This window comes from Salmo salar, chromosome 09 (assembly GCF_965601325.2).
Source record: "Salmo salar chromosome 09, fSalSal1, whole genome shotgun sequence".
Classification (NCBI taxonomy): domain Eukaryota; kingdom Metazoa; phylum Chordata; class Actinopteri; order Salmoniformes; family Salmonidae; genus Salmo; species Salmo salar.
The window spans coordinates 58,458,961-58,482,652 of record NC_138299.1 but is presented as its reverse complement, the minus strand read 5'-3'; the positions used below and the strand labels follow the sequence as shown (position 1 = coordinate 58,482,652).

The 23,692-nt window shown below is 48.3% G+C and overlaps 1 protein-coding gene across 7 annotated transcripts in view; it reads right to left on the bottom strand.

Annotated features, from left to right (window-relative positions):
* Positions 1–23,692, bottom strand: part of fgfr3 (fibroblast growth factor receptor 3) — a 301,397-nt gene that overhangs the window by 105,117 nt on the left and 172,588 nt on the right. For 5 of the 7 annotated variants that reach the window (XM_082955832.1, XM_045723813.2, XM_045723812.2 and 2 more), the window contains 3 exons: positions 16,446–16,569; positions 13,944–14,134; positions 4,548–4,701 (listed from right to left, as the gene is read on the bottom strand). In XM_082955832.1, coding sequence (XP_082811958.1) covers positions 4,548–4,701; positions 13,944–14,134; positions 16,446–16,569 — 469 coding nt within the window. Of the gene's footprint in view, positions 1–3,230; positions 3,376–4,547; positions 4,702–13,943; positions 14,135–16,445; positions 16,570–23,692 lie in introns of all 7 variants that reach the window. The other 2 variants (XM_045723816.2, XM_045723815.2) reach the window with 1 other exon arrangement.

Genomic DNA, 23,692 nt, shown 5'->3' with positions numbered 1-23,692 from the left:
ACTAACCCTAAACCCTTCAACTGTTACTATTCCACTAACACTTCTACTGTTACTATTCAACTAACCCTTCTACTGTTACTATTCCTCTAACCCTTCTACTGTTACTATTCCACTAACCCTTCTACTGTTAATATTCCACTAACCCTTCTACTGTTCCACTAACCCTAAACCCTTCTACTGTTACTATTCCACTAACCCTAAACCCTTCTACTGTTACTATTCCACTAACCCTAAACCCTTCTACTGTTACTATTCCACTAACCCTTCTACTGTTACTATTCCACTAACCCTAAACCCTTCAACTGTTACTATTCCTCTAACCCTTCTACTGTTACTATTCCTCTAACCCTTCTACTGTTACTATTCCTCTAACCCTTCTACTGTTACTATTCCTCTAACCCTAAACCCTTCTACTGTTACTATTCCTCTAACACTTCTACTGTTACTATTCCACTAACCCTAAACCCTTCTACTGTTACTATTCCTCTAACCCTTCTACTGTTACTATTCCTCTAACCCTTCTACTGTTACTATTCCACTAACCCTAAACCCTTCTACTGTTACTATTCCACTAACACTTCTACTGTTACTATTCCACTAACCCTAAACCCTTCTACTGTTACTATTCCTCTAACACTTCTACTGTTACTATTCCACTAACCCTAAACCCTTCTACTGTTACTATTCCACTAACCCTTCTACTGTTACTATTCCTCTAACCCTAAACCCTTCTACTGTTACTATTCCACTAACCCTAAACCCTTCTACTGTTACTATTCCACTAACCCTTCTACTGTTACTATTCCACTAACCCTTCTACTGTTACTATTCCTCTAACCCTAAACCCTTCTACTGTTACTATTCCACTAACCCTTCTACTGTTACTATTCCTCTAACCCTTCTACTGTTACTATTCCACTAACCCTAAACCCTTCTACTGTTACTATTCCACTAACCCTTCTACTGTTACTATTCCACTAACCCTAAACCCTTCTACTGTTCCTATTCCACTAACCCTTCTACTGTTACTATTCCACTAACCCTTCTACTGTTACTATTCCTCTAACCCTTCTACTGTTACTATTCCACTAACCCTTCTACTGTTACTATTCCACTAACCCTAAACCCTTCTACTGTTCCTATTCCACTAACCCTTCTACTGTTACTATTCCACTAACCCTTCTACTGTTACTATTCCACTAACCCTAAACCCTTCTACTGTTACTATTCCACTAACCCTTCTACTGTTACTATTCCACTAACCCTAAACCCTTCTGCTGTTACTATTCCACTAACCCTTCTACTGTTACTATTCCACTAACCCTAAACCCTTCAACTGTTACTATTCCTCTAACCCTTCTACTGTTACTATTCCACTAACCCTAAACCCTTCTACTGTTACTATTCCACTAACCCTAAACCCTTCTACTGTTACTATTCAACTAACCCTTCTACTGTTACTATTCCACTAACCCTAAACCCTTCTACTGTTAGTTCAGAGTTCAGTCTCTAGGAGGCTGGGGGTCATAGTTCAGTCTAGGAGGCTGGGGGTCATAGTTCAGTCTCTAGGAGGCTGGGGGTCATAGTTCAGTCTAGGAGGCTGGGGGTCATAGTTCAGTCTAGGAGGCTGGGGACATAGTTCAGTCTAAGAGGCTGGGGGTCATAGTTCAGTCTAGGAGGCTGGGGGTCATAGTTCAGTCTCTAGGAGGCTGGGGGTCATAGTTCAGTCTCTAGGAGGCTGGGGGACATAGTTCAGTCTAGGAGGAGGCTGGGGGTCATAGTTCAGTCTAGGAGGCTGGGGGTCATAGTTCAGTCTAGGAGGCTGGGGGTCATAGTTCAGTCTCTAGGAGGCTGGGGGTCATAGTTCAGTCTCTAGGAGGCTGGGGGTCATAGTTCAGTCTAGGAGGCTGGGGGTCATAGTTCAGTCTAGGAGGCTGGGGGTCATAGTTCAGTCTAGGAGGCTGGGGGTCATAGTTCAGTCTAGGAGGCTGGGGGTCATAGTTCAGTATCTAGGAGGCTGGGGGTCATAGTTCAGTCTAGGAGGCTGGGGGTCATAGTTCAGTCTAGGAGGCTGGGGGTCATAGTTCAGTCAAGGAGGCTGGGGGACATAGTTCAGTCTAGGAGGCTGGGGGTCATAGTTCAGTCTAGGAGGCTGGGGGTCATAGTTCAGTCTAGGAGGCTGGGGGTCATAGTTCAGTCTAGGAGGCTGGGGGTCATAGTTCAGTCTAGGAGGCTGGGGGTCATAGTTCAGTCTAGGAGAATGGCCGTCATAGTTCAGTCTAGGAGGCTGGGGGTCATAGTTCAGTCTAGGAGGCTGGGGGTCATAGTTCAGTCTAGGAGGCTGGGGGTCATAGTTCAGTCTAGGGGGCTGGGGGTCATAGTTCACTATCTAGGAGGCTGGGGGTCATAGTTCAGTCTAGGAGGCTGGGGGTCATAGTTCAGTTTAGGAGGCTGGGGGTCATAGTTCAGTCTAGGAGGCTGGGGGTCATAGTTCGGGGTCATAGTTCAGTCTCTAGGAGGCTGGGGGTCATAGTTCAGTCTAGGAGGCTGGGGGTCATAGTTCAGTCTAAGAGGCTGGGGGTCATAGTTCAGTCTAGGAGGCTGGGGGTCATAGTTCAGCCTCTAGGAGGCTGGGGGTCATAGTTCAGTCTAGGAGGCTGGGGGTCATAGTTCAGTCTAGGAGGCTGGGGGTCATAGTTCAGTCTCTAGGAGGCTGGGGGTCATAGTTCAGTCTAGGAGGCTGGGGGTCATAGTCCAGTCTAGGAGGCTGGGGGTCATAGTTCAGTCTAGGAGGCTGGGGGACATAGTTCAGGCTCTAGGAGTCTGGGGGTCATAGTTCAGTCTAGGAGGCTGGGGGTCATAGTTCATTCTAGGAGGCTGGGGGTCATAGTTCAGTCTAGGAGGCTGGGGGTCATAGTTCAGTCTAGGAGGCTGGGGGTCATAGTTCAGTCTAGGAGGCTGGGGGTCATAGTTCAGTCTAGGAGGCTGGGGGTCATAGTTCAGTCTCTAGGAGGCTGGGGGTCATAGTTCAGCATGGCTGACGTGTTAACAAGCAGTAATCATCAACACTCATACTGAAGTCTCTACACTACAGTCATCTCTAGGATGGTGGTGCTTCTTCAGCTGAATACTGTGCTACTGAGTAAATACATGACACATATATAGAAACAGAAATGGAGAGATTCAACAGTTAAATGAGACATAGAGGAGAGAGAGAGGGGAGGGTATACCTGGGAGCACGGTGAGCCAAGCAGAGTGGTAAGCATACCCAATAGAGTTCCCTGCTAGACAAGTATACTCTCCTGCATCCTCTAAAGACACATTGGTAAGGAAGAGGCTCTCTAGTTCCTTATCCGTAGTGTTTATACCAGCCGTCTGGAGAGGAGGAGGAGAGGAGGGGAGGAGGGGAGGAGGAGAGGAGGGGAGGAGGAGGGAGAACAGAAAGAGATTTCATAAACCAAATGCTCCAAGAGAAAATGCACCAAACACCAAAACACTAAAACCACAGAACACCAGGAGTCACCATGGGAATAGAGGGTTAGGGTTAGAGGTTAGGGGGTCACAGGAAGCAGGACTGAAGACCTTATTCCACCGGGCTAAAGTCGGCTTGATGTTACATCACCAGGATGGTCTTTACCGCCACCTGACAACAGCGGACACCCAGAGCAGCCATAGAGAAGCCATCACCCAGAGGTTCCATATCACCACCACACCATAATACTGCTGTCGAACTGAGGAGAGTGGAGAGAGGGATGAATACACTGATATGGCTGGCATAACATGGTGTGTGTTTGAGGATAGGGGAGAGGGCAGCCTATTGAAGTACTAGCACTAATGAAGGGTGTGAACTTGTGGTTGTATTGATCTGAAGCAGGAGATGGTAAATGGATGAGACAAGCTACCTGACAAACATCAGCTCAACCCTAATATAGGAGAGTGGGGGGGGGGGGTTGTGCTCATCAACCAGCCAGCCATTAAGCAGCACAGGAGAGACAGACTGAGCCAGAACAGGGGACATATAGAGAGAGATAGGGGAAACAGAGGGGAGAGACAGAGGGAGATAGAGGGAGATAGAGGGAGATATAGAGGAGGGGAAACAGAAAGGGAGAGAGAAGGAGAGATAGATAGAGGAGAGTAAACAGAGAAGGAGAGATAGAGGGGAGACAGAGGGAGATAGAGAGGGAGATAGAGGGAGAGATAGAGGGGAGACAGAGAGGGAGAGATAGAGGGGGAGATATAGAGGGAGATGTAGAGGGAGAGATAGAGGGGGAGATATAGAGGGAGATATGGAGGGAGATAGAGGGAGAGATAGAGGGAGAGATAGAGGGAGAGATAGAGGAGGGGAAACAGAGAGGGAGAGATAGAGGAGAGTAAACATAGAGGGAGAGATATAGAGGGAGATATAGAGAGGGAGAGATAGAGGGAGAGACTAGGGAGATAGAGGAAGAGATAGAGGAGGGAAACAGATGGGTTAGATAGAGAGAGGAGGGTTGTTACAACAGTAGACAGCTTGGAGCGCCAGGTGGTCGTAGTGATAGTGGGTTTACCTGGTTTACCTGGTCTGTATACTGAGAGCCAGAAGGCGTTTTCTGACTTTCCTACAAAGTTAGATGCTCGACAACAGTACTTCCCGGCATCAGCTTCGGTCACATTCAACACATTCAGTTTAACATCAACCTCTGTCCTCCTGCTGACTAGACTCTGGAGAGAAGGGGTTAAAACACACTGGTGTAAACAACAAAAACAACAACACAGCCAGTATAACATCAACCTCTGTCCTCCTGCTGACTAGACTCTGGATAGAAGGGGTTAAAACACACTGGTGTAAACAACAAAAACAACAACACAGCCAGTATAACATCAACCTCTGTCCTCCTGCTGACTAGACTCTGGAGAGAAGGGGTTAAAACACACTGGTGTAAACAACAACAACAACACAGCCAGTATAACATCAACCTCTGTCCTCCTGCTGACTAGACTCTGGATAGAAGGGGTTAAAACACACTGGTGTAAACAACAAAAACAACAACACAGCCAGTATAACATCAACCTCTGTCCTCCTGCTGACTAGACTCTGGAGAGAAGGGGTTAAAACACACTGGTGTAAACAAAAACAACAACACAGCCAGTATAACATCAACCTCTGTCCTCCTGCTGACTAGACTCTGGATAGAAGGGGTTAAAACACACTGGTGTAAACAACAACAACAACACAGCCAGTATAACATCAACCTCTGTCCTCCTGCTGACTAGACTCTGGATAGAAGGGGTTAAAACACACTGGTGTAAACAACAACAACAACAACACAGGCAGTATAACATCAACCTCTGGCCTCCTGCTGACTAGACTCTGGATAGAAGGGGTTAAAACACACTGGTGTAAACAACAACAACAACACAGCCAGTATAACATCAACCTCTGTCCTCCTGCTGACTGGACTCTGGAGGAGAGGAGAGTTAGAACCATATAATTACATATTATACCTCTACATTGGGATCCTAGCAAACATGCCTAAAAATTATCCATTTTGTTAAAGGAAAAACTTTGATCCAATCGGATCTCTGTGGTTAAAACACACCGTGACATGGAAGCTGTAGATAAGGACATTAAAGGAAAAGGAAAGGAAAGGCTTATATAAGTACATATGCAAAACACAGACACACCGCATCATTACTCGTGACTGTTGATCAATAATTAAACACGAGGAGAAAACAGATCATATATTAAACTGTAGCTGGTTCATAAAAACAGATCATTTATCATATGAAGTATTAATATATTATATCTGGCTCACTCATGGAAAACATTTATATAGGAATGACTGTGAATAAAAGTATCTGCTAAATGACAAACATTATACAGTTGAGGTTGGAAGTTTACATACACTTAGGTTGGAGTCATTAAAACTCGTTTTTCAACCACTCCACAAATTTCTTGTTAACAAACTATAGTTTTAGCAAGTCGGTTAGGACATCTACTTTGTGCATGACACAAGTCAATTTCTCCAAAATTGTTTACCGACAGATTATATCACTGTATCACAATTCGTGGGTCAGAAGTTTACATACACAAAGTTGACTGTGCCTTTAAACAGCTTGGAAAATTCCAGAAAATGATGTCATGGCTTTAGAAGCTTCTGATAGGCTAATTTACATCATTTGAGTCAATTGGAAGTGTACCTGTGGATGTATTTCAAGGCCTACCTTCAAACTCAGTGACTATTTGCTTGACATCATGGGGAAATCAAAAGAAATCAGCCAAGACCTCAGAAAAAAATGGTAGACCTCCACAAGTCTGGTTCATCCTTGGGAGCAATTTCCAAATGCCTGAAGGTACCACGTTCATCTGTACAAACAATAGTACACAAGTATAAACACCATGGGACCACGCAGCCATCATACCGCTCAGGAAGGAGACGCGTTCTGTCTCCTAGAGATGAATGCACTTTGGTGCGAAAAGTGCAAATCAATCCCAGAACAACAGCAAAGGACCTTGGGAAGATGCTGGAGGAAGCGGGTACAAAAGTATCTATATCCACAGTAAAACAAGTCCTATATCAACATAACCTGAAAGGCCGTTCAGCAAGGAAGAAGCCACTGCTCCACAACCGCCATAAAAAAGCCAGACAACGGTTTGCAACTGCACATGGGGACAAAGATCGTACTTTTTGGAGAAATGTCCTCTGGTCTGATGAAACAAAAATAGAACTGTTTGGCCATAATGACCATCGTTATGTTCGGAGGAAAAAGTGGGAGGCTTGCAAGCTGAAGAACACCATCCCAACCGTGAAGCACGGGGGTGGCAGCATCATGTTGTGGGGGTGCTTTGCTGCAGGAGGGACTGGTGCACTTCACAAAATAGATGGCTTCATGAGGGAGGAAAATTATGTGGATATATTGAAGCAACATTTCAAGATATCAGTCAGAAAGTTCAAGCTTGGTCGCAAATGGGTCTTCCAAATGAACAATGACCCCAAGCATACTTCCAAAGTTGTGGCAAAATGGCTTAAGGACAACAAAGGCAAGGTAATGGAGTGGCCGTCACAAAGCCCTGACCTCAATCCTATAGAAAATTTGTGGGCAGAACTGAAAAAGTGTGTGCGAGCAAGAAGGCCCACAAACCTGACTCAGTTACACCAGCTCTGTCAGGAGGAATGGGCCAAAATTCACCCAATGTATTGTGGGAAGCTTGTGGAAGGCTACACGAAACGTTTGACCCAAGTTAAACAATGTAAAGGCAATGCTACCAAATACTAATTGAGTGTATGTAAACTTCTGACCCACTGGGAATGTGATGAAAGAAATAAAAGCTGAAATAAATAATTCTCTCTACTATTATTCTGACATTTCACATTCTTAAAATAAAGTGTTGATCCTAACTGACATAAGACAGGGAATTTTTACTAGGATTAAATGTCAGGAATTGTGAAAAACTGAGATTAAATGTACTTGGTTAAGGTGTCTGTAAACTTCTGACTTCAACTGTATAATATACTTACCATTCATTAAAATGTTATAGTCTTAAGATGTCAGTAGACCCCCCCCCCCCCCCCCCCACTCAGTCATAGTCGTAAGATTTCATGGTGGGGCCAGTCTCAGATCAACTCTAAAGACTGTGGTGGGGCCAGTCCCAGATCAACTCTAAAGACTGTGGTGGGGCCAGTCTCAGATCAACTCTAAAGACTGTGGTGGGGCCAGTCTCAGATCAACTCTAAAGACTGTGGTGGGGCCAGTCTCAGATCAACTCTAAAGACTGTGGTGGGGCCAGTCCCAGATCAACTCTAAAGACTGTGGTGGGGCCAGTCTCAGATCAACTCTAAAGACTGTGGTGGGGCCAGTCTCAGATCAACTCTAAAGACTGTGGTGAGGCCAGTCCCAGATCAACTCTAAAGACAGTGGTGGGGCCAGTCTCAGATCAACTCTAAAGACTGTGGTGGGGCCCGTCTCTGGTGGGGCCAGTCTCAGATCAACTCTAAAGACTGTGGTGGGGCCAGTCTCAGATCAACTCTAAAGACTGTGGTGAGGCCAGTCTCAGATCAACTCTAAAGACTGTGGTGGGGCCAGTCCCAGATCAACTCTAAAGACTGTGGTGGGGCCAGTCTCAGATCAACTCTAAAGACTGTGGTGGGGCCAGTCTCAGATCAACTCTAAAGACTGTGGTGGGGCCAGTCTCAGATCAACTCTAAAGACTGTGGTGGGGCCAGTCTCAGATCAACTCTAAAGACTGTGGTGGGGACAGTCTCAGATCAACTCTAAAGACTGTGGTGGGGCCAGTCTCAGATCAACTCTTAAGACTGTGGTGGGGCCAGTCTCAGATCAACTCTAAAGACTGTGGTGAGGCCAGTCTCAGATCAACTCTAAAGACTGTGGGGGGGCCAGTCCCAGATCAACTCTAAAGACTGTGGTGGGGCCAGTCGCAGATCAACTCTAAAGACTGTGGCATGGCCAGTCTCAGATCAACTCTAAAGACTGTGGTGGGGCCAGTCTCAGATCAACTCTAAAGACTGTGGTGGGGCCGGTCCCAGATCAACTCTAAAGACTGTGGTGGGGCCAGTCTCAGATCAACTCTAAAGACTGTGGTGGGGCCAGTCCCAGATCAACTCTAAAGACTGTGGTGGGGCCAGTCTCAGATCAACTCTAAAGACTGTGGTGGGGCCAGTCTCAGATCAACTCTAAAGACTGTGGTGGGGCCAGTCTCAGATCAACTCTAAAGACTGTGGCATGGCCAGTCTCAGATCAACTCTAAAGACTGTGGTGGGGCCAGTCTCAGATCAACTCTAAAGACTGTGGTGGGGCCAGTCTCAGATCAACTCTAAAGACTGTGGCATGGCCAGTCTCAGATCAACTCTAAAGACTGTGGTGGGGCCAGTCTCAGATCAACTCTAAAGACTGTGGTGGGGCCAGTCTCAGATCAACTCTAAAGACTGTGGTGGGGCCAGTCTCAGATCAACTCTAAAGACTGTGGTGGGGCCAGTCTCAGATCAACTCTAAAGACTGTGGTGGGGACAGTCTCAGATCAACTCTAAAGACTGTGGTGGGGCCAGTCTCAGATCAACTCTTAAGACTGTGGTGGGGCCAGTCTCAGATCAACTCTAAAGACTGTGGTGAGGCCAGTCTCAGATCAACTCTAAAGACTGTGGGGGGGCCAGTCCCAGATCAACTATAAAGACTGTGGTGGAGCCAGTCGCAGATCAACTCTAAAGACTGTGGCATGGCCAGTCTCAGATCAACTCTAAAGACTGTGGTGGGGCCAGTCTCAGATCAACTCTAAAGACTGTGGTGGGGCCGGTCCCAGATCAACTCTAAAGACTGTGGTGGGGCCAGTCTCAGATCAACTCTAAAGACTGTGGTGGGGCCAGTCCCAGATCAACTCTAAAGACTGTGGTGGGGCCAGTCTCAGATCAACTCTAAAGACTGTGGTGGGGCCAGTCTCAGATCAACTCTAAAGACTGTGGTGGGGCCAGTCTCAGATCAACTCTAAAGACTGTGGCATGGCCAGTCTCAGATCAACTCTAAAGACTGTGGTGGGGCCAGTCTCAGATCAACTCTAAAGACTGTGGTGGGGCCAGTCTCAGATCAACTCTAAAGACTGTGGTGGGGCCAGTCTCAGATCAACTCTAAAGACAGTGGTGGGGCCAGTCTCAGATCAACTCTAAAGACTGTGGTGGGGCCAGTCTCAGATCAACTCTAAAGACTGTGGTGGGGCCAGTCTCAGATCAACTCTAAAGACAGTGGTGGGGCCAGTCTCAGATCAACTCTAAAGACTGTGGTGGGGCCAGTCTCTGGTGGGGCCAGTCTCAGATCAACTCTAAAGACTGTGGTGGGGCCAGTCTCAGATCAACTCTAAAGACTGTGGTGAGGCCAGTCTCAGATCAACTCTAAAGACTGTGGTGGGGCCAGTCCCAGATCAACTCTAAAGACTGTGGTGGGGCCAGTCTCAGATCAACTCTAAAGACTGTGGCATGGCCAGTCTCAGATCAACTCAAAAGACTGTGGTGGGCCCAGTCTCAGATCAACTCTAAAGACTGTGGTGGGGCCAGTCTCAGATCAACTCTAAAGACTGTGGCATGGCCAGTCTCAGATCAACTCAAAAGACTGTGGTGGGGCCAGTCTCAGATCAACTCTAAAGACTGTGGTGGGGCCAGTCTCAGATCAACTCTAAAGACTGTGGTGGGGCCAGTCTCAGATCAACTCTAAAGACTGTGGCATGGCCAGTCTCAGATCAACTCTAAAGACTGTGGTGGGGCCAGTCTCAGATCAACTCTAAAGACTGTGGTGGGGCCAGTCTCAGATCAACTCTAAAGACTGTGGCATGGCCAGTCTCAGATCAACTCTAAAGACTGTGGTGGGGCCAGTCTCAGATCAACTCTAAAGACTGTGGTGGGGCCAGTCTCAGATCAACTCTAAAGACTGTGGTGGGGCCAGTCTCAGATCAACTCTAAAGACTGTGGTGGGGCCAGTCTCAGATCAACTCTAAAGACTGTGGTGGGGACAGTCTCAGATCAACTCTAAAGACTGTGGTGGGGCCAGTCTCAGATCAACTCTTAAGACTGTGGTGGGGCCAGTCTCAGATCAACTCTAAAGACTGTGGTGAGGCCAGTCTCAGATCAACTCTAAAGACTGTGGGGGGGCCAGTCCCAGATCAACTCTAAAGACTGTGGTGGAGCCAGTCGCAGATCAACTCTAAAGACTGTGGCATGGCCAGTCTCAGATCAACTCTAAAGACTGTGGTGGGGCCAGTCTCAGATCAACTCTAAAGACTGTGGTGGGGCCGGTCCCAGATCAACTCTAAAGACTGTGGTGGGGCCAGTCTCAGATCAACTCTAAAGACTGTGGTGGGGCCAGTCCCAGATCAACTCTAAAGACTGTGGTGGGGCCAGTCTCAGATCAACTCTAAAGACTGTGGTGGGGCCAGTCTCAGATCAACTCTAAAGACTGTGGCATGGCCAGTCTCAGATCAACTCTAAAGACTGTGGTGGGGCCAGTCTCAGATCAACTCTAAAGACTGTGGTGGGGCCAGTCTCAGATCAACTCTAAAGACTGTGGTGGGGCCAGTCTCAGATCAACTCTAAAGACAGTGGTGGGGCCAGTCTCAGATCAACTCTAAAGACTGTGGTGGGGCCAGTCTCAGATCAACTCTAAAGACTGTGGTGGGGCCAGTCTCAGATCAACTCTAAAGACAGTGGTGGGGCCAGTCTCAGATCAACTCTAAAGACTGTGGTGGGGCCAGTCTCTGGTGGGGCCAGTCTCAGATCAACTCTAAAGACTGTGGTGGGGCCAGTCTCAGATCAACTCTAAAGACTGTGGTGAGGCCAGTCTCAGATCAACTCTAAAGACTGTGGTGGGGCCAGTCCCAGATCAACTCTAAAGACTGTGGTGGGGCCAGTCTCAGATCAACTCTAAAGACTGTGGCATGGCCAGTCTCAGATCAACTCAAAAGACTGTGGTGGGCCCAGTCTCAGATCAACTCTAAAGACTGTGGTGGGGCCAGTCTCAGATCAACTCTAAAGACTGTGGCATGGCCAGTCTCAGATCAACTCAAAAGACTGTGGTGGGGCCAGTCTCAGATCAACTCTAAAGACTGTGGTGGGGCCAGTCTCAGATCAACTCTAAAGACTGTGGTGGGGCCAGTCCCAGATCAACTGTAAAGACTGTGGTGGGGCCAGTCGCAGATCAACTCTAAAGACTGTGGCATGGCCAGTCTCAGATCAACTCTAAAGACTGTGGTGGGGCCAGTCTCAGATCAACTCTAAAGACTGTGGTGGGGCCAGTCTCAGATCAACTCTAAAGACTGTGGTGGGGCCAGTCCCAGATCAACTCTAAAGACTGTGGTGGGGCCAGTCTCAGATCAACTCTAAAGACTGTGGTGGGGCCAGTCTCAGATCAACTCTAAAGACTGTGGTGAGGCCAGTCTCAGATCAACTCTAAAGACTGTGGTGGGGCCAGTCCCAGATCAACTCTAAAGACTGTGGTGGGGCCAGTCTCAGATCAACTCTAAAGACTGTGGCATGGCCAGTCTCAGATCAACTCAAAAGACTGTGGTGGGCCCAGTCTCAGATCAACTCTAAAGACTGTGGTGGGGCCAGTCTCAGATCAACTCTAAAGACTGTGGCATGGCCAGTCTCAGATCAACTCAAAAGACTGTGGTGGGGCCAGTCTCAGATCAACTCTAAAGACTGTGGTGGGGCCAGTCTCAGATCAACTCTAAAGACTGTGGTGGGGCCAGTCCCAGATCAACTGTAAAGACTGTGGTGGGGCCAGTCGCAGATCAACTCTAAAGACTGTGGCATGGCCAGTCTCAGATCAACTCTAAAGACTGTGGTGGGGCCAGTCTCAGATCAACTCTAAAGACTGTGGTGGGGCCAGTCTCAGATCAACTCTAAAGACTGTGGTGGGGCCAGTCCCAGATCAACTCTAAAGACTGTGGTGGGGCCAGTCTCAGATCAACTCTAAAGACTGTGGTGGGGCCAGTCTCTGGTGGGGCCAGTCTCAGATCAACGTTAAAGACTGTGGTGGGGCCAGTCTCAGATCAACTCTAAAGACTGTGGTGAGGCCAGTCTCAGATCAACTCTAAAGACTGTGGTGGGGCCAGTCCCAGATCAACTCTAAAGACTGTGGTGGGGCCAGTCTCAGATCAACTCTAAAGACTGTGGTGGGGCCAGTCCCAGACTGCTTCAATTATGTGGAGATGAAAATAGTGTGGAGCCGTGGTCTGGGTAGCCGAGGCGCTCTCTGGACTCTCTCTCTCTCTGCCCCCTCGCTCTCTGTCCTCTCTCTCTCTCTGCCCCCTCTCTCTCTGTCCCCCCCTTCTCTCTCTCTCTCTCTCTCTCTCTCTCTCTCTCTCTCTCTCTCTCTCTCTCTCTCGCTCACCTCTCCTACTTCTCTGTCTTTCTCTCTCTTCCTCTCTCTGTCACTGTCTCTTTCTCTCTCTTTCAGCTCTCCCACTTCTGCCTCTCTCTCTCTATCTCTCTCTCAGCTCTTCTACTTCTCTCTCTCTCTCTCTCTGCTGACTCTGCCCTTCCCCTTGTTCTTCCGCTCAGTTTTTCCATGGTGGCTTTTTCGGGTGCCTCTTCCCTCCTTCCCGCTCTCCTCCTCCTCTCCTCCTCCTCCTCCTCCTCCCTCTCTCAGACGAGGCGACACAGCACATCAGAGTCTGGGTGGTTAACAGCCGTCTCTCCCTGCCGCCACCACACTAGTTAACTTTAGTCTAAACCAGATGATTGCTTTATTCCCTCGGTGCCAAAATGAGAAAGCAAAATTCTTTCTTTCTCTTGGAGTCTCTTTCTCTGAGTTGAAATAAAATCTGTTTTTAAAACACTCTAGTGGGAAGAAAGGGTGTTGTCCCCTGAGAGGAATCCTGCAAGCTCTCTTCTAGATCACCAGACTACTGCTCTGTTACAGAACTATACACGCTAAACAACCTGGACGACTACAGAGAGAGAGACTAGTCTCGTTAATCCTTTAAACAAACATAACACTATCAACTGAACGCCAAACTAAAACTACTCTCCGCATGACCTCATCCTAACCCTGTATGTAGAGGTTAGAGGTCAACTCAAAGTATCCCTTGTTTCCTCACAGCGACTACAGACGAGAGTAATACTAGAGTCTAATCTAGTGTCTCTGTCTCTTCTTATTGGTCCAAGTCAATCTGGATGTCAGGTCTGATTGGCCCAGCAGACAGGAAGTCAGATCTGATTTGCTCTAGTAGACAAGATGTCAGGTCTGATTGGCCCAGCAGACAGGAAGTCAGATCTGATTTGCTCTAGTAGACAAGATGTCAGGTCTGATTGGCCCAGCAGACAGGAAGTTAGATCTGATTTGCTCTAGTAGACAAGATGTCAGGTCTGATTGGCCCAGCAGACAGGAAGTCAGATCTGATTTGCTCTAGTAGACAAGATGTCAGGCGTGATTGGTCCAGCAGACCGTAAAGTCCCACCCACCTTGAGTATGTTGACGTATGGGACTCCGTCGGGTCCGTACCGGGACCCGTTCACCTCGATGTGCTTCAGCCACTGGATGTGAGGCTGGGCGTCGCTGTACACTTTACAGTGGAACTCCACATCACTACCCAATACTACTGTCTGATTGGCTGGAAGACCTGCCTGTAGGATGGGCCTGTGAGGGGAGCGTTCTGAATGGGCCAGAGAAGTGAGAGGGGCAGGAGGTTTGTCAGCAGAACACAAACACACAGGTGGAATCTGATGACTCTGATAGCATGTGACAATATGAACTGAAGTCAATGAATCCATCAGTTCTCCCAAATTATGACATCCTGTTGGAGTGTCTTACCCAGCATGCCTAGCACGTCTAGCTGTGGTGGTATCTTACCCAGCATGCCTAGCACGTCTAGCTGTGGTGGTGTCTTACCTAGCACGTCTAGCTGGTAGCTGTGGTGGTATCTTACCCAGCACGTCTAGCTGGTAGCTGTGGTGGTGTCTTACCTAGCACGTCTAGCTGGTAGCTGTGGTGGTATCTTACCCAGCATGTCTAGCTAGTAACTGTGGTGGTGTCTTACCTAGCACGTCTAGCTGGTAGCTGTGGTGGCGTCTTACCTAGCAGTCTAGCTGGTAGCTGTGGTGGTATCTTACCTAGCATGTCTAGCTGGTAGCTGAGGTGGTGTCTTACCTAGCACGTCTAGCTGGTAGCTGAGGTTTTATCTTACCTAGCACGTCTGGCTGGTAGCTGTGGTGCTGTCTTACCTAGCACGTCTGGCTGGTAGCTGTGGTGGTGTCTTACCCAGCAGGTCTAGCTGTGGTGGTGTCTTACCTAGCACGTCTAGCTGGTACCTGTGGTGGTGTCTTACCTAGCATGTCTAGCTGTGGTGGTGTCTTACCTAGCATGTCTATCTGTGGTGGTATCTTACCTAGCACGTCTAGCTGGTAGCTGTGGTGGTGTCTTACCTAGCAGGTCTAGCTGGTAGCTGTGGTGGTGTCTTACCTAGCATGTCTAGCTGGTAACTGTGGTGGTATCTTACCTAGAAAGTCTAGCTGGTACCTGTGGTGGTGTCTTACCTAGCATGTCTAGCTGGTAGCTGTGGTGGTGTCGTACCTAGCACGTCTAGCTGGTAGCTGTGGTGGCGTCTTACCTAGCATGTCTAGCTGGTAGCTGTGGTGGCGTCTTACCTAGCATGTCTAGCTGGTAGCTGTGGTGGTGTCTTACCTAGCATGTCTAGCTGGTAGCTGTGGTGGTGTCTTACCTAGCATGTCTAGCTGGTAGCTGTGGTGGTGTCTTACCTAGCACGTCTAGCTGTGGTGGTGTCTTACCTAGCACGTCTAGCTGGTAGCTGTGGTGGTATCTTACCTAGCACGTCTAGCTGGTACCTGTGATGGTGTCTTACCTAGCATGTCTAGGTGGTTGCTGTGGTGGTGTCTTACCTAGCACGTCTAGCTGGTAGCTGTGGTGGTGTCTTACCTAGCATGTCTAGCTGGTACCTGTGGTGGTATCTTACCTAGCATGTCTAGCTGGTAGCTGTGGTGGTGTCTTACCCAGCACGTCTAGCTGTGGTGGTATCTTACCTAGCACGTCTAGCTGGTAGCTGTGGTGGTGTCTTACCTAGCACGTCTAGCTGTGGTGGTATCTTACCTAGCATGTCTAGCTGGTAGCTGTGGTGGTATCTTACCCAGCACGTCTAGCTGTGGTGGTATCTTACCTAGCATGTCTAGCTGGTAGCTGTGGTGGTATCTTACCTAGCACGTCTAGCTGGTACCTGTGGTGGTGTCTTACCTAGCACGTCTAGCTGGTAGCTGTGGTGGTGTCTTACCCAGCATGTCTAGCTAGTAACTGTGGTGGCGTCTTACCTAGCACGTCTAGCTGGTAGCTGTGGTGGTGTCTTACCTAGCACGTCTAGCTGGTAGCTGTGGTGGTGTCTTACCTAGCACGTCTAGTTGGTAGCTGTGGTGGTGTCTTACCTAGCACGTCTATCTGTGGTGGTATCTTACCTAGCACGTCTAGCTGGTAGCTGTGGTGGTGTCTTACCTAGCACGTCTAGCTGGTAGTTGTGGTGGTGTCTTACCTAGCACGTCTAGCTGGTAGCTGTGGTGGTGTCTTACCTAGCACGTCTAGCTGGTAGCTGTGGTGGTGTCTTACCTAGCACGTCTAGCTGGTAGCTGTGGTGGTGTCTTACCTAGCATGTCTAGCTGGTAGCTGTGGTGGTGTCCTACCTAGCACGTCTAGCTGTGGTGGTGTCTTACCCAGCACGTCTAGCTGGTAGCTGTGGTGGTATCTTACCTAGCACATCTAGCTGGTAGCTGTGGTGGTATCTTACCTAGCACGTCTAGCTGTGGTGGTATCTTACCTAGCATGTCCAGCTGGTAGCTGTGGTGGTGTCTTACCTAGCACGTCTACCTGGTAGCTGTGGTGGTGTCTTACCTAGCATGTCTAGCTAGTAACTGTGGTGGTGTCTTACCTAGCATGTCTAGCTAGTAACTGTGGTGGTGTCTTACCTAGCACGTCTAGCTGGTAGCTGTGGGTGATGGTGCCGTACTTGTTCTGTACAACACAGGTGTAGTTCCCACGGTCTGAGGGGACAGCACTCTCCATTACCAGACTCCACTGCTGGTGCCTTAGCTGAGGGCGAGAGAGGGAGAAGCAGAGCCGGAGGGTAGAGAGGAATGGAGGTAAAGAGGGGGTGAGGGAGGGAGAGAAACACATGAAGAGAAGCAGGGAGGGAGAGAGGCAGAAAGAGAAGGGGGTGAGGAAGAGGGGGAGAGGGGGAGAGGCAGACAGGAAAGGAGGTGAGGAAGAGGGGGAGAGGAAAGAGGGTGAGGAAGACGGGGGAGAGGCAGACAGGAAAGGAGGTGAGGAAGGTGGGGAAGAGGTAAACAGGGAAGGTGTTGAGGAAGAAGGGGGAGAAGCAGATAGGGAAGGGGGTGAGGAAGGTGGGGACGAGGTAAACAGGGAAGGTGTTGAGGAAGAAGGGGGAGAGGCAGATAGGGAAGGGGTGTGAGGAAGAGGGGATAGGTAGACAGGGAAGGGGTGTGAGGAAGAGGGGATAGGTAGACAGGGAAGGGGTGTGAGGAAGAGGGGGAGAGGCAGACAGGGAAGGGGGCAAGGAAGAGGGGGAGAGGGAAGGGGGTGAGGAAGAGGGAGGAGAGGTAGACAGGGAAGGGGGTGATGAAGGTGGGGGAGAGGTAGACATGGAAGGAGTGTGAGGAAGAGGGAGGAGAGGTAGACAGGGAAGGGGTGTGAGGAAGAGGGGGATAGGTAGACAGGGAAGGGGTGTGAGGAAGAGGGGGAGAGGCAGACAGGGAAGGGGCGAGGAAGAGGGGAAGAGGGATGGGGGTGAGGAAGAGGGGGAGAGGCAGACAGGGAAGGGGGCGAGGAAGAGGGGGAGAGGGAAGGGGTGAGGAAGAGGGGGAGAGGCAGACAGGGAAGGGGATTGGAAAGTGGCGGGAGAGAGGAAGAGGGAAGGGGGTGAGGAAGAGGGGGAGAGGCAGACAGGGAAGGGGGCGAGGAAGAGCGGGAAGGGGGTGAGGAAGAGGGGGAGAGGCAGACAGGGAAGGGGATTGGGAAGAGGCGGGAGAGGGGAAGAGGGAAGGGGGTGAGGAAGAGGGGGGAATGGCAGACAGGAAAGGGGGTGAAGAAGACGGAGGAGAGGTAGACAGGGAAGGGGGTGAGGAAGAGGGGAGTGAGGCAGACAGGCAGGGGGTGAGGAAGAGGGGAGTGAGGCAGACAGGCAGGGGGTGAGGCATGGTTAGCATGGGGGTTCAACATAAGACTGTGGATGAAAAACAAAAAGGAGAAAGAGAGGGTTGGCAAACATGGCAAAGACAAGAGAGAGACAATAGAGAGACAAAGACAGGGGAGACAAGAGAGAGACAGGAGAGAGACAAAGACAGGGGAGACAAGAGAGAGACCAGAGAGAGACAGATATAAAAGATAGACAGGAGTGAGACAGAGATACGAGAGAGACAGGAGAGAGACAGCGATAGGAGAGAGACAGGAGAGAGACAGCGATAGGAGAGAGACAGCGATAGGAGAGAGACAGCGATAGGAGAGAAACAGCAATAGGAGAGAGACAGCGATAGGAGAGAGACAGCGATAGGAGAGAGACAGCGATAGGAGAGAGACAGGAGAGAGACAGAGATAAAAGAGAGACAGGAGAGAGACAGAAAGGAGAGAGACAGGAGCGAGAGAGACAGGAGAGACACAGGAGAGAAACAGAGACAGGAGAGAGACAGAGACAGAGAAACGAGAGAGCCAGGAGAGAGCCAGGAGAGAGATAGAGATAGGAGAGAGACAGACACAGGAAAGGGACAGAGATAGGAGAGACACAAGAGAGAGACAGGAGCGAGACAGGGATAGGAGAGAGCCAGAGACAGGAAAGGGACAGCGATAGGAGAGACACAAGAGAGAGACAGGAAAGAGACAGAGATAGGAGAGAGCCAGAGACAGGAAAGGGACAGAGACAGGAGAGAGACAGAAGCAAGACAGAGACAAGAGAGAGACAAGAGAGAGACAGAGACAGGATATAGACAGGAGAGAGACAGACACAGGATAGAGACAGGAGAGAGACAAGAGTGAGACAGAGACAGGAGAGAGACAGGAGAGAGACAGGAGAGAGACAGGAGAGAGACAGAGACAGGAGAGAGACAGGAGAGAGACAGGAGTGAGACAGAGACAGGAGAGAGACAGGAGAGAGACAGGAGAGAGACAGAGACAGGAGAGAGACAGGAGAGAGACAGAGACAGGAGAGAGACAGGAGAGAGACAGAGACAGGAGAGAGACATTGATAAAAGAGAGACAGGAAAGACACAGGAGAGAGACAGGAGAGAGCCTTTGATAAACGAGAGACAGGAGAGAGACAGAGACAGGAGAGAGACAGGAGAGAGACAGAGACAGGAGAGAGACATTGATAAAAGAGAGACAGGAAAGACACAGGAGCGAGACAGGAGAGAGACTTTGATAAATGAGAGACAGGAGAGAGACATTTATAAAAGAGAGACAGTATAGAGACAGAGACAGGAGAGAGATGAGAGACCGGAGAGAGACAGAGACAGCAGTCTGGTATTTGAGAATATTATAACTAGACAGAAACAGCCAGAGGGGCTAAACTTCACTGCTTATTATGAAGAGGAGATTAATATAGAATAGAGAGAGAGAGAGAGAGAGAGAGAGAGAGAAAAATAAATAAATAGAGGTAGTGTACTGATGTGACTGGTCTCCTGAAGGCAGAGATGATTTGACAGCTCAGTGGAAACATGATGATAATATATAACCCAGTGTACATTATAAACTGGCCCTGTGTAGTACTGTTACTACACTGTAGTAGAGAGACTGTAGTAACCCTGAGATGAACTCAGCAAGAAGGTAATAGTGACTAAGACAGTGAGTGATGTCACAGGATGGACGCTTCACATTACCTCGCTGCGATGGAACCTTATGCAGAGAGAGTTAATCCCTACCCCGTTTAAACCCGACTGGGTAGAACCGTTTAAACCCGACTGGGTAGAACCGTTTAAACCCGACTCTGGGTAGAACCGTTTAAACCCGACTCTGGGTAGAACCGTTTAAACCCGACTGGGTAGAACCGTTTAAGCCCGACTCTGCGTAGAACCGTTTAAGCCCGACTCTGGGTAGAACCGTTTAAACCCGACTGGGTAGAACCGTTTAAACCCGATTCTGGGTAGAACCGTTTAAGCCCGACTCTGGGTAGAACCGTTTAAACCCGACTGGGTAGAACCGTTTAAACCCGATTCTGGGTAGAACCGTTTAAGCCCGACTCTGGGTAGAACCGTTTAAACCCGACTGGGTAGAACCGTTTAAACCCGATTCTGGGTAGAACCGTTTAAGCCCGACTCTGGGTAGAACCGTATAAGCCCGACTCTGGGTAGAACCGTTTAAACCCGACTCTGGGTAGAACCGTTTAAACCCGACTGGGTAGAACCGTTTAAGCCCGACTCTGCGTAGAAACGTTTAAGCCCGACTCTGGGTAGAACCGTTTAAACCCGACTGGGTAGAACCGTTTAAACCCGATTCTGGGTAGAACCGTTTAAGCCCGACTCTGGGTAGAACCGTTTAAGCCCGACTCTGGGTAGAACCGTTTAAACCCGACTCTGGGTAGAACCGTTTAAGCCCGACTGGGTAGAACCATTTAAACCCGACTCTGGGTAGAACCGTTTAAACCCGACTCTGGGTAGAACCTTTTAAACCCGACTGGGTAGAACCGTTTAAGCCCGACTCTGGGTAGAACCGTTTAAACCCGACTGGGTAGATCCGTTTAAACCCGACTGGGTAGATCCGTTTAAACCCGACTCTGGATAGAAACGTTTAAACCCGACTCTGGGTAGAACCGTTTAAGCCCGACTCTGGGTAGAACCGTTTAAACCCGACTCTGGGTAGAACCTTTTAAACCCGACTCTGGGTAGAACCTTTTAAACCCGACTCTGGGTAGAACCGTTTAAACCCGACTGTAGACTGGGTAGAACTGTTTAAGCCCGACTCTGGGTAGAACCGTTTAAGCCCGACTGTAGACTGGGTAACACTAGGGAGATAGATCACTTCGCCAGTCAGTCATTTATAGTTCTGTAATTGTGGAGAAGAATTCTTTCTCTCTCTTCTTGCTCTCCATATCTCCTCTCTCTCTCTCTCTCTCTCTCTCTTTCTGCTCTTCTCTCTCTCTTTCTCTCTTTCTGCTCTTTTCTCTCTCTCTCTCTCTCTCTCTCTGCTCTTCTCTCTCTCTTTCTGTTGGAGGCCAGTGTGGAAAATAATGCTGCAGTGTAAATATTATGGAGAGTGTTTTTTGTCAGTTGCATGGTAACAGAGCCCAGGCACAGTACAGGCTGGCAAATGTTTTTTATACCCTGCCCCTCCCCCATCTTCTGCCCCCCTCACCCCACCCCTCCTGGCCACATACCCCCTCTCCTGCCCCCGGTCCCCCTCCTCTCTGCCTCAGCCCCCCTCTTCTCTCAAACAACCTCCCCCGGCCTCGCCCTTGCCTCGCCCCTGCCCCACCGCCAGCCCTCCCCTCCTCTCCCTCCCAACAACCCCCTGTGTGTGTGAGGAGTCAAACTGCAGTCAATGGCTCCTCTTATGAGGTAGATGTGTGAAGCCTTGTGCTGTGGTAATGCTGCTGTATTTGTGCATGTGCATGTGCGTATGTGTTTGTGTGTGAAGTGGGTAAAAGACTCAGAAGAACCTTTCTTTGTATAACTTACCATCGTGTATTAAATACATACGCATTCGGGCTTTCTATAACAGCCCCGACTATAACAGCCCCGACTATAACAGCCCCAACTATAACAGCCCCGACTATAACAGCCCCAACTATAACAGCCCCGACTATAACAGCCCCAACTATAACAGCCCCGACTATAACAGCCCCAACTATAACAGCCCCGACTATAACAGCCCCAACTATAACAGCCCCGACTATAACAGCCCCAACTAAAACAGCTCCGACAATAACAGCAAAACAGAAACATCAGCAACTAGAATGTCCTGAATGCTGTAATTTGCTCTTTAGGTTTATTCTCTCTTCAGACTTCAGTCCATATAAGTGGTTTGTGCAAAGTGAGGATGCAATCTGTAGTGAACCAAGAGGCTGAGGGTATTAATGTCCCCATCGTTATAATCCATTCAGCCAATCAACATTCAGATTCCAGAGAGAATTAACTGATTAAGCAGCTTTACTCTGAAGTCAGAGAGATTTAGAGTTTTACCGACCTGGCTGCAGTGGTAAGCATAGCATGGGAATGAGAAGTATGGCTCTGGTCAGGACTACAGGAAACTACAGGAAACTGCTATCAACCAGGTATATAGAAGTTTAGGTCTGGTCAGAACTACAGGAAACTACAGGAAACTGCTATCAACCAGGTATATAGAAGTTTATGTCTGGTCAGAACTACAGGAAACTCTATCTACCAGGGATATAGAAGTATGGGTCTGGTCAGGACTACAGGAAACTCTCTCTACCAGGGATATAGAAGTTTAGGTCTGGTCAGAACTACAGGATACTCTCTCTACCAGGTATATAGAAGTTTATGTCTGGTCAGAACTACAGGAAACTACTCTCTACCAGGGATATAGAAGTTTAGGTCTGGTCAGAACTACAGGAAACTCTCTCTACCAGGGATATAGAAGTTTATGTCTGGTCAGAACTACAGGAAACTACAGGAAACTGCTATCTACCAGGGATATAGAAGTTTATGTCTGGCCAGAACTACAGGAAACTACAGGACACTGCTATCTACCAGGGATATAGAAGTTTATGTCTGGTCAGAACTACAGGAAACTCTCTCTACCAGGGATATAGAAGTTTATGTCTGGTCAGAACTACAGGAAACTGCTATCTACCAGGGATATAGAAGTTTATTTCTGGTCAGAACTACAGGAAACTCTCTATACCAGGGATATAGAAGTTTATGTCTGGTCAGAACTACGGGAAACTGCCCTCTACCAGGGATATAGAAGTTTATGTCTGGTCAGAACTACAGGAAACTCTCTCTACCAGGTATATAGAAGTTTAGGTCTGGTCAGGACTACAGGAAACTGCTATCTACCAGGGATATAGAAGTTTATGTCTGGTCAGAACTACAGGAAACTCTCTCTACCAGGGATATCGAAGTTTAGGTCTGGTCAGAACTACAGGAAACTGCTTTCTACCAGGGATATAGAAGTTTATGTCTGGTCAGAACTACAGGAAACTGCTCTCTACCAGACATATAGAAGTTCAGGTCTGGTCAGAACTACAGGAAACTGCTATCTACAAGGGATATAGACGTTTAGGTCTGGTCAGAACTACAGGAAACTGCTATCTACCAGGGATATAGAAGTTCAGGTCTGGTCAGAACTTCAGGAAACTGCTATCTACCAGGGATATAGACGTTTAGGTCTGGTCAGAACTACAGGAAATTCTCTCTACCAGGTATATAGAAGTTTAGGTCTGGTCAGAACTACAGGAAACTGCTATCTACCAGGGATATAGACGTTTAGGTCTGGTCAGAACTACAGGAAACTCTCTCTACCAGGTATATAGAAGTTTATGTCTGGTCAGGACTAGGGCTGTGACGGTGACCGTATTACCTCCACACCGGCGTTAATGACTCATGACGCCAGTCAAATTCCACGTAACCGTTTAGTCACGGTAATTAGTCTTCTCCAAGCTCTGATGCTGCTGATGGTCCTTATTAGCCTACCGAACTAGCTAACTGCCTGGTACTCAGCACTCTATTGTCTCTATAATCACTCTGACATCAATGCAAATGTGATCGAAAATCTAATCAAACACTTCATGGGAGCCCATGAGCTCATGTTACACAACATTTCTATAAATCAAATCAAATTGTATTGGTCACATACACATGTTTAGCAGACGTTACTGCTGGTGTAGGGAAATGCTTGTGTTCCTAGCTCCAACAGTGCAGTAGTATCTAACAATTCACAACAATACACACAAATCTAAAAGTAAAAGAATGGAATTAAGAAATATATAAATATTAGGACGAGCAATGTTGGAGTGGCATTGACTAAAATACAGTATAATAGAATACAGTATATATATATATATATATATATATACATCATGCAGCCTTAGAATGTATAAAAAATCTAAACATATAGCCCAACATTTGTATCACAACTAAAGTTGCATAAATAACTATAAATTAAGCATATAGGAGGACCTGTTTCTTTGTTAACTGCTCAACACAGAAGCCACATGTACACCTCTCCCTCAAATCTTTTGGAGAAA